Source organism: Priapulus caudatus, unplaced genomic scaffold (assembly GCF_000485595.1).
Source record: "Priapulus caudatus unplaced genomic scaffold, Priapulus_caudatus-5.0.1 Scaffold1722, whole genome shotgun sequence".
NCBI lineage: Eukaryota > Metazoa > Priapulida > Priapulimorpha > Priapulimorphida > Priapulidae > Priapulus > Priapulus caudatus.
The window spans coordinates 28,379-39,385 of record NW_014578783.1 but is presented as its reverse complement, the minus strand read 5'-3'; the positions used below and the strand labels follow the sequence as shown (position 1 = coordinate 39,385).

The 11,007-nt window shown below is 52.8% G+C and overlaps 1 protein-coding gene across 1 annotated transcript in view; it reads left to right on the top strand.

The window, feature by feature from the left end:
* Nucleotides 1–10,494, top strand: part of LOC106817427 (PR domain zinc finger protein 10-like) — a 20,153-nt gene extending 9,659 nt beyond the window's left edge. The window contains exons 16-24 of the mRNA XM_014822093.1: nt 628–719; nt 1,034–1,226; nt 4,744–4,929; nt 5,207–5,395; nt 5,651–5,734; nt 7,795–7,902; nt 8,665–8,853; nt 9,199–9,353; nt 9,696–10,494. Of these exons, the coding sequence (XP_014677579.1) occupies nt 628–719; nt 1,034–1,226; nt 4,744–4,929; nt 5,207–5,395; nt 5,651–5,734; nt 7,795–7,902; nt 8,665–8,853; nt 9,199–9,353; nt 9,696–9,987 (1,488 nt within the window). The 3' untranslated portion in view covers nt 9,988–10,494. The remainder of the gene's footprint in view (nt 1–627; nt 720–1,033; nt 1,227–4,743; nt 4,930–5,206; nt 5,396–5,650; nt 5,735–7,794; nt 7,903–8,664; nt 8,854–9,198; nt 9,354–9,695) is intronic.
* The last annotated feature ends 513 nt before the right edge of the window (nt 10,495–11,007 follow it).

Here is an 11,007-nt window from a genome sequence, read left to right as displayed (position 1 = left end):
GCACTCCACGCACACGCACACACGCGCACGGATGCACGCTGCGCACTCCACGCACACGCACACACACACGCGCACGGATGCACGCTGCGCACTCCACGCACACGCACACACGCGCACGGATGCACGCTGCGCACTCCACGCACACGCACACACACACGCGCACGGATGCACGCTGCGCACTCCACGCACACGCACACACACACGCGCACGGATGCACGCTGCACACTCCACGCACACGCACATGCGTCATGCATGCACGCACCCCATGCACGCACACGCACACGCGCACGGATGCATGCTACGCACTCCACGCACACACACACACACACACGTCACGCACGCAGGCACCCCACGCACACACTCCACACACACGCACGCACGCACACACACCGCATGCACGCATAAATATGCAGCATCACATACCTAACTCAGTATGCAGTCACGGAAAGCAGCAGTAGTTAGTATGTAGCCACGATGTACAGAATCTCTCCGTGTGACAACGCCGGTGTACAACCTACCGTTTTATTCGTTATAGCTTGGAATCTCTCTTCCTTGCTGGTGTCTCGCACTACCACCAATAATGCGTTAACCTTTCTCTCTCTCTTCCTTCTCGTCGGACATCCACAGGTGTGCTTCAAGCGTTTCCTCAACAACTCAGCGATGGCGTGTCACATGAAGGTGCATGAGGAGACTCGCTACTACACCTGTCCCTTCTGCAAGTAAGTCTCCCTACGACTAAGCTAACGCCGCTGCCGCAGCGTGCGGGCAGATAGCAGTGGTGTACGGTAGCTGTGTGGTATCTTACTCTGTTTGGATGAAGAACTAGAGTTCGTGTGGAAGTACAGGTAGTTCTTTAGAGATGTTGTGTTACTGTTAGCAGTAGTTGCTGTTAAGCATGGCGTATATCGGCCTTGTATCTGTCGTTCGCTCACTCTCGTTCTCTCCCTCTCTCTCTCTCTCTCTCTCCCTCCTCTCCCTCTCTGTTATACACACACCACTCTTCTGTCACGCGTTCTCTCTGCCTGTGTTACAGGGAGCAGTTTAGTCAGGTGAACCACCTGAAGGAGCACGTCTTCGTGCACATGGAGAATGGCTTGTGGCCGTGTCCTCACTGTGAGAAGTCATTCGATGAGTACAACATCTGTCGCAAGCACATGCGCGCATTCCACTCCGAGAAGCGCTATCCGTGCCCACAGTGCGAGAAAGTGTTCCCGCGACCCGACAAGGTATGTATCTCCTTCTTCATCCTTGTTTCCTACTCCTCTTCTACCTCTACTTTTCTACATCCTGCCGATCCTCATCCTCCTCCTCCTCCTCTTCCTATCCCTTTTATCTCGCTTTTTAGCTCATCTGACATAGTCAGATGCAGCTTGTAGAATCGCATGAGCGTGCGTCCGTCCGTCCGTCCGTCAACAGTTGGGCACAAATCTAAACGGCTCGACGTATGGATTCGAAAGCCGGGACATGGGGGTAATCCGAAAACGAGTTGGGATGTCGAAGCTGGGGGTCAAAGGTCAAAGGTCAAGAGGTGTAAAAGAAGGGGGAACATTCCCTCCTTAACTTAAGGTTTAGGGAGGAAATGAAGAATTGCGGCACAAATCTAAACGGCTCGACCTAGGCTCGTGATAGTCGGTGTATAGCATCATGGTAGGAAAAGCCATCACTGTGCTGAAATTGGAGGTCACAGGTCAAAGGTCAATGGGGCACAGGGCAGATTTTAGACATTTTCTGAGGACATGGTCTGACGGAGCGATTGAAAAACTTTTTTGTTTCAGCGGTGACCTAGCATTTTTATGGCTTTATTGAAAGGACCATGAAATGTACTTTCTGCTGACATGCGAAGAGTAAGTGTCAAATAACCTTTTGACCCTCAAGAGGAGGGTTAAACATTGATTTGTTTCTCAACTGCGTTGGCGAGTTCCTGTGGTTGTGGAAAGCTCCCATTTTACAGTGAAATTCCACACATAACTCTTACTTGAACAACGCTTACTTAGGAGATAATGAGATGACTTATATATGAGATTCTGTAGTGTACATTATGAATAGTTGGAATACAGTCAATAGCACTCAAATAATTACCCAGGAGTGAGGCTGTGGATTTCCCAGACTAAATTTTCTCATCAAATTTTGGCACCAATATAGACGCAAGTGTGTACGTTCTTGAGCTTATTCGGTCCACTAATCACTGGCCTACCTTGTACTTAAATTAGTTTAGAGATATTTGCTATCGTATTGCTGTAAATTGTAATCTTGCACGAGCTGCTCTGGTTGTATCAACCATTGAGCTATTTTTTAACGAGCCAGATGTGCCTCGCAAGGGGTTTAATGTACCTTATTACCTGACACCATAGAACGCTCGTTATGTATAGTAATAATATGGGAATTATTCGCTCCTGCTTTTTGCAATCCGCCATCACACTGACAGCTGCCATTGCTGCAATGCTTTGGCTGACCGATGCAACGATGCCTTTGATAGCGGCCCGCCATCTATCGGAATTTTATTACACTAGTTTGAAGTGTTGTTTTTTTGGGTTAGAAATGAACGTATGTATAGGACGTCTTGCTATGCACAAATGAATTTATCAGCAGAACACCAGACACCAGATGAGCCCTGTCGCTCTGCGGCACTTGTTCCTCATCTTCTCTGGCAATAAATCTTCCTTCTGACTGGTGATTCCTTCTCATTTACTGCATCGCTCTCCGATCTCGTCTCCTTGGCTGGTGCCGCCCCCTGCTGGTAATAGGTCCTCCCTCTCGTTACTGCGTCTCTCTCAGTCTCTCCTCGTTAGGTTCTGCCCGCTGCTGGTAATAGGTAGACTTCCTCATTACTCTGTCTCTGCCCTATTTCGTCTCCTCACAAGGTGCTGCCCCCTGCTGGTGATAGGTCTTCCTCATTGCGTCGCCCCCCCCCCCATCTCGTCTCCTCGCGCACGGCGGCGCCCCCTGGTGGTGAATAACGGCTGGCGTGTGTTTGTTCTCTCTAGCTGCGGTTGCATAGCGTCGTTCACTCGGACCGACGCGACTTTCTGTGTGCCGAGTGCGGCAAGTCGTTCAAGCGTAAGGACAAGCTGCGTGAACATCAGAAACGCTTGCACGACCCCGAGTACGAGAAAAAGAAGCCAGTAGGTGTCGCCACCGTGCAGTCAGCAGCGGCGGGCGAGCCCCGGGGTAGACGTGCCAGTAACCGATCGTGCGCGCGCATTTCGTTGCCAGGCATTGTCTTTAGTACCTCCTATCGCATTGCTGATTGGCTGTAGCTTCCTGTCACTCATGGCAGGTCGATTTCCTCGTGCCGCGACCGCGAGTTTCGCCAGGGGCGTCATCGTCGTTGTTGCCACGGTTACTGGCTGTCACGTCTGCGCTGGGGTTCGGGTGATATCCATGTACCACTTATTTGTGCGGCGGGGGAGGCTGCGGGCGGGGGGAGGAGGAGGAGCAGGAGGAGTATGCTAACCACGAAGTCAGTATGCCTCGGTGTCATCGAATCTAGACGTCGATTCTTCTACACGTTTAGTTGTGATCCATGCCGCTGGTTCGCTGCGTTTGCCTGTAACGAAGGAAAGGAGGTGAAAAAAGAAGATTAGATGTCAGAGAGAGAGGGGGAGAGTTGTTAGCATGCAGGCTTGGGAGGCTGGCCTGTCACAGGGTAGGCTTGGCAGACTCCATCTTTGTGTGGCTTCCTGGCAGTTCTGCGGTGATGCGAGAGATAAACTGCTGCTAGCTGCTTCCCTGTCTGCGAGCACATTACTCATCGCCGCTACCCACTCATTCACCCCATCCGCTCATTCACCCCGTCCGCTCAGTCATTCTTCCTGTTTGCGTGTATGCCGTTCATTCATCCTACCGTGCCACTCATTCCCTGTCTTTAGCCTCTGTCATTCGCACCGATGTATTGGGGACTCTCATGCAGCTGCAGGGTTAGCGTGCGGGCCGCCGCCCCCCCCCATGAGGTCACGACCCCGCTCCCCGTGCGCGCATCCCCTTGTGTCGATGCCCGCTCGCTCCCCTCTCGATACGTGAACGTGTTGGTGGCATACTCTTCTGTGTTGATTGTCCGGGGCGTCGGGCCGGACGGCGCGTTGCCGGTGGCACCCTCACGGCGACGGCGCGTCCGGACGTTTCCGCAAATCAGTGGTACATGTCAGGTTTGCATGCCGCCTCCGTTGCCGTCGACGTCGTAGAGATAGCAATCCGTGCGTAGTGTGTCAGCGTAGCTCTGCATGTGTGTGTAGCGAGCGAGAGAGAGAGAGAGAGACCGGGGCACGCCGGCGGGTTGGAGGAGCATGGTCGCCACACGACGTCCGCGGGTAACCGTGACGACGGAGTAAACGTCGCGTGCTTGAGGGAACCCCTGCGCACGCACGCTCTCTCTCTCTCTCTCTTTCTCTCCTGTCCGCTTGTCAGTGCTGGTGCAGTGGTTAGCATACTTTGATGGCTCTGTAACTCTATCTTACTCGGGTGTTAGACTCTGTAAAATCTCTCGATATCGGATGCGATATCGTAGAGTGACGCTGGTACATGGACATCGGCACCACCCGGGCGCGGCATCCGGCTCCACCACCAGGGGGCGCCACGCCGCACCGGCATCGTCCGGGCGGCGTCACCCCCCGGGGGAGGGAGATCAGGAAGATGCGCTCGACTGGCGAGCGTGATCGCGCCCCCCCCCCCCCGCCGTGCCTCCCCCTTCGCCCCGACCCTCACATATCTCTCTCTCAGTCTCTGTCTCTCTCCGCGCGACAACAGCTGAAGCTGCACATGCTGAAGCACTCTGAGCATCGAGAGTTCCTCTGCTCTCTCTGCGGCAAGCAGTTCAAACGCAAGGACAAGCTGAAGGAGCATGTGAAGCGCATGCACGACCCGTCGCGCGAGGCCAAGATGGCAAACCGCCCCCCACGCAAGAACTCAGGAGCAAAGAAGTTCATCCCTAAGGTATGTAGCGTCGCGACGCGTTACGCGTCACCACCAGGTGGCATTGTGGTGACGTGGGAGGCCGCGTCGCACCCGTGTGCACCCGTGTTATGTGCGAGTTACGTCATTTCCCACGTGAACCGTGTTGTAATCGCATGTTTAAACTCTCGCTACTGTTGCAATATATATATGTATATAAAATATACAATGTTGAAACCAACACTGCTGCTGCAAAATATAATTAAATGATAATATAACATAATTAATAATTGATGTTTGACCTGTCTCCCCGATGCAGGTGTCCCCCAGCGACTACCATCGCTTCATCTACAAGTGCCACACATGTCTGCTGGGCTTCAAGAGACGCGGCATGCTCGTTAACCACCTCGCTAAGCGGCATCCCGAGATACAGCCGGAGAGCGTGCCAGAACTCAACCTGCCCATCCTCAAGACCCAGCGAGACTATTACTGCCAGTACTGCGAGAAGGTAGGCGCGCGCGGGCGCCGTAGTCGTGGCGCCGATGGTTACGACGTTCCACCGATGAAGGCGTTGGCAGTTACGACGTTATTCCACCGACGCTAGCAAAGAATCGGTTCATCATCGTGGAGATTGTGTTTCAAATATTCATTCGTAATTGTGGACGTGCCATGAGTAACCATGCTCATGATATGACAATGCTCACCACTAACACGTGATCTTGTCTCTCCCTCTTCCCCCTCGCGCGCACGCGGGTGCATGCAGGTGTACAAGAGCAGCAGCAAGAGGAAGGCACACATAATTAAGAATCATCCGGGATCAGAGCTGCCTCCGAGTCACAGGAAGCGGGTGAGTCACAGTGACCGCGTACACACCCTCCCGTGTCCCTAATCCTCCTCCTCCCCCTCCTCCCCCCTCCTCCTCCTCCTCCCCTCCTCCGCCCTCCTCCTCCTCCCCCCTACTCTTCCCTGCCTCCTCCTCCTCCTGAATCATCATCTAAATCCCTCCATTGCTGCTCCCACCATAGAAATCGACCGCACTACTATAGTCTAAATCCCCTTCCCTGGCACTACCACCATTTCTGAAGCAGCACTACCTTAGGGTCCCTATATACAGAGAGTTGCGCCAACTCAGGATTTGACTCCATGTTGTTTCCAAATGGATCCACACCGCTGCCGCTTAAGTACAGCGCTGTATGGACACGCTGTACAATGGTCCGTAGTAATTAATTAGACTAATCGTGCTTCAATAAACTCAAAATTTACAGAGATTATAGCTAAGACATAGCTAATTAATTACAAGGACCATTGTACAGCGTATCCATACAGAGCTGTACTTAAGCGGCAGCGGTGTGGATCAATTTGGAAACAACATGCCGTCCAGCGATCAAGTGACCGATTTTTTAGCTCATCTGACATAGTCAGATGCAGCTTGTAGAATCGCTTGATCGTCCGTCCGTCGACCGTCTGGCGCCGTCCGTCCGCCGTCCGTCCGTCAACAGTTGGCACAAATCTTAACCCGCTCGACGACGGTCACGATATTCGGGATGTGGGGGGGTAAATCCGAAAACGAGTTGGGATGTCGAAGCTGGGGGTCAAAGGTCAAAGGTCAAGAGGTGTAAAAGAAGGGGAACATTCACTCCTTAACTTAAGGTATAGGGAGGAAATGCAGATTGCGGCACAATCTAACGGCTGCGACCTAGGCTCGTGATAGTCGGTGTATAGCATCATGTAGGGAAAGCCATCACTGTGCCGAAATTGGAGGTTCACAGGTCAAAGGTCAGTGGGCACACAGGGCAGATTTTAGACATTTTCTGAGGACATGTCTGACGGAGCGATTGAAAAACTTTTTGTTTCAGCGGTGACCTAGCATTTTTATGGCTTTATTGAAAGCGACCATGAAATGTCCCTTCTGTGACATGCGAAGAGTAAGTGTCGGATAACCTTTTGACCCTCAAGAGGAGGGTTAAACTTGGATTTGTTGACTGTCTCTTAGAAAGAATTTGACTGCCGGGTTTGCTAGTAGAATCTATACATGCCTGGATGTATGAGGCTACAATGTCACAGTGAAATTTCAAAGCTAATATTGGTTAAAGAAGGTGTATATTCCTTAAATCGTATAATTTCTATGTCATTCTGTACTGTCAGTATGTTACATGTAACGTATGCCACTGCAGTGGCTGTGCATGTGTTGGGGCAGTTTTTGCCTGCATTAATTGGTTGCAGGTGGCAGCTCTCTATTGCAATTTGCAGCCTGTAGGCTTGCGTAGGTAAATGGATGAGTGCTTACCTATTCTGTCTTGCAAATAGTTGTTGCTACTACGAATGATGGGAGCTTCCATCTTTAATCTGAAGACACTTAAACGTACGCGCCATCTCGTGGCAACTTCATAACGATCCCAACGAACATTCTTTGAGAAGGTCCTGATACATCCCTGGTCATTCACTGTTTCGGCGTGTATGTGAACACATTTGGACTAAACAGGTTTACTAGAATCCCTCCACTCCACCACAGAGTCACCGCAGTAGACGTTAGATGAGCGCTGTCGCTATGCGGCACTTGTTCCGACTCGTCATGGCGCAACTCTCTGTATACAGGGACCCTACACTACCTACTCCTGCTGTTACATCTCGTAACACTGTCGCACCGCAACACTACCCCTGCTGCTACATTTCCCGATACCATTATATTCCCATCCCAGGACTGCCCTTCTGACCCCCCCAGCACTCCCCCCCCCAGTCCAGATGCCAGGCAGCAGTCTGTGCAAGGCAGGCAGCAGCAGTCTGTAGAGCAGGCAGGCAGGCAGCAGTCTGTGAGAGGCAGGCAGGCACTGCGAGGGCCTTCCGCCCGGGGCGTCGTCGTCGACAATGCGGCAGCGTTGCAGACAGTCAGCTGCTCTCTTGTTTCAGGGTGACGACGGCGTAAACATGGACAGCTATTCACAGACGGTTAGCAGCGTCACGGCGACGCCGCATCAGTGCGAGTATTGCTACAAGCAGTACGCGAACAAGCAGAAGGTGAGTCGCGCGCGGGGGAGTGCGAGAGTCAGCCGTGTCAGTGACTGTGCGCTTTCTCTTTTCTCGTTTTGGCAGGCGACCAGCGGGGCGGACGCGCCGCGCGTCACGCTGCCCCCGCAGCCGTGTCAGTACTGCAGCAAAACGCTGTCCAGTAGACAGAAGGTGGGTGACTGACGCACAGACGACGACACGGTAGCATGCTCTCTCTCTCTCTCTCACTGTATCTCCCTCTTTTTTCTCTATCTGCCTCTCTGTCTATCTTTCTATCTATCTCTCTTTCTTTCTCCTTCTCTTTTTTCTCTCTCTCTCTCTCGCTCTCTCTCGATCTGCGTGAATTCAGTATTGTGTCGCTTCTGTAGATGCATGGCTGCATGAGGCATTGAGCAACCATAGGCCTGCATACTGCCGTGTCGTGGATATACAGTCAAACCTTTATATAAAGGCCACCACTCGAGCAGGTGTCCATTCTATAGAGGTAGTTTCACAATATCACAACCCACTCGATGGCCACAACCGTCCTTTATAGGCAGGTTCTGTAGCGGTGGTGTCAGCTATCGCAGGTTTGACTGTGTATCCGTCTGGGCGCGAGTCTGCTATAGAGGATTGCGGGCCTCCGCGTGCGCGCTGGTGACACAGCTGTAGACTCGCGCTTGCCTTCATCATTCACAAGCCTTGCTGAGATATAGATTTCTCTGTCACTCGGTCCGTTCTCCCTGCGACGCGTCGTTAACAACCCGCGTCTTCTCCTTCCGTTCCCGGTAGTTGATGCAGCATCAGCGCAAGAAACATCCGGAGATGGTGCCGCCGGCGCAGCAGCGCCCCCTGGCGTTGGCGCCGCTGGGGGCGGCGGGGCAGGCGCGTATTGTGACGTCGACGCCAACGGGCCAGCTGTCGCGGTCGCCGGCGCCCCCGCAGCAGCAGCAGCAGCAGCATGCGACGATCGGTGGAGAGGTGATCGAGATTCCGTACATGCAGCCGGACCCCACGCGACCCACCTTCATGATTTCCAGACTCTGAAATCACATTTCAAAATTTCTGACAACACCCAGACACGGAAAACACTGGAAGTTTCAGACCTGGAAACCAACATTTGAACATCACAGATCTCACTCGCTCTCTCGCCTCCTCACCTGCATCTGTCGTACAGGCATGCGCTGGATTGGTATAGCAAAATAGCCTGTTGTCACGGAAAGTCGCACAAAATAGAATATTATGTGTTTTATCCTGGAAAAACTTTTTAACTGGAAAATTTCCCAACCGTAACTGTCGGTAACCGCCGCGTGTCGTGCTTCATAGCTTCCGCATGAGCGTATGGAGCGGGTTGAGATTCCGATCAGCATAGACAACAGCAGCCAGGCGACGGATCTGCTCACGCAGGCGATGTCCGAGCTTACCCAGACTCTCAGCGACTACAGGGTGCCGCCGGGGGAATACCCGATGCTAGCGGAGAGGTAGGTGCATAGTTCCCTCACGCACCTGCCGCCGCGCGGCTCGCATGACCGCTATGTGTATATCATCGTGTATACTGCTGCGCAAATCGATGGCATGTTCCACAATGCTGCCGTAGCGTCATGTTTTTCTCTTGCTCCTTCGCCACGCACTGATCATTATATTTGCCCCCGTTTCTCTCTCACATTAGCATCGTGTTTTTCTCTCGCTCCCTCGCCACGCACTGATCATTATATTTGCCCCCGTTTCTCTCTCACGTTATCGTTGTTGTTCCTCTCCACGCTCGTCACTCTAACGTTGCGATCTTGATGTTGCATCGACCGACCGACCGCTCACTGTTGCAGGCTGCAGGCTCCCAACCTGGTGCATGGAGGTAACCCTCACACGACGATTGACCTCAGCCAGCTGCAGCAGAACCTCACCATTCACTACCAGCCAGCGCCCGCTCAGATGTCTGCGACCCAGCTGATGACTCACCATGCTGCGGCGGCGCAGCACGCGATGGGGAGTCCAGCGCAGAGCCCCGCGCCCGTCTCCACGCCACCAATCACAATGCCGCACCACCACTACCCTCCGCCGCCCACCATGCGCACGGCGTGGACGCCTACCTTCCACCCCGGCTACCCGCCGCGGTAGCCCACCGTCACGCGGCGCCCCCTACCGGCCGCCGCCCACCATGCGCGCGGCATGGACTGTCACTCCAGATGGCGCCGCCCATGTTGTGGACTCACTCCAGGGGGCACCGGCTATGTCGTGGACTGTCCCTCAAGGGGGCGCTGGATATGTTGTGGACTCGCTGCAGGGGGCGCCAGTTATGTCGTGGACCGCATCGTCGTCATGGTGGTTGCTACGGGCCATGTCGTTAAGACCTACATGCACATTGTTACACTGTGATGGGTGGTGCCTCCTATCTGTGCATGTGGTTAGAACTTAGATGTCTCTTTTCATTGTACCAAAGGCCAAAGTGCAAAACTGAACTGTACATACGCTATAGAGAGAGAGAGGACTGGACTGCCGGTGGTGTAGGCAATTGTAACAATTGCTAGCTAGTCTACGCGTGAGATGATGGATGCACACACACACATACGCACGTGCACACACACACAAACATACACATATACACACACATACATGCATGCGCATACGCACGCGCACACACACAAACATACACATACACACAAACATACACATACACGCATGCGCATACGCACGCGCACACACACACACAAACATACACAAATGCACACACACACACACACAAGCACCCAAACAAACACACGCGCACGCACGTACACACGCGCACACACACACAAACATACGTATATGCACACACACACACACACACAAGCACCCAAACAAACACACACGCACGCACGTACACACATGCATACACACATGCACACAGAGTTTGTACAAATACTGTGTAATTATAAAAGGTGCAACTATTAGTGGCAGAACGATCTGCCAATTCTCGCTCCTTTGCTTTTGCTTCGGCAAATATTTTCGCACCGGTTAATAAGTGGCTAATACTGCCGAGAGAGAATCGGCAACTTAGATTATGTGATGGTGCATGTGTTGTCGCGGGCCTATATATATGTATGCACACAATCACGTGTATACATACATATATATACATACATATACAGGGTTCTCCCC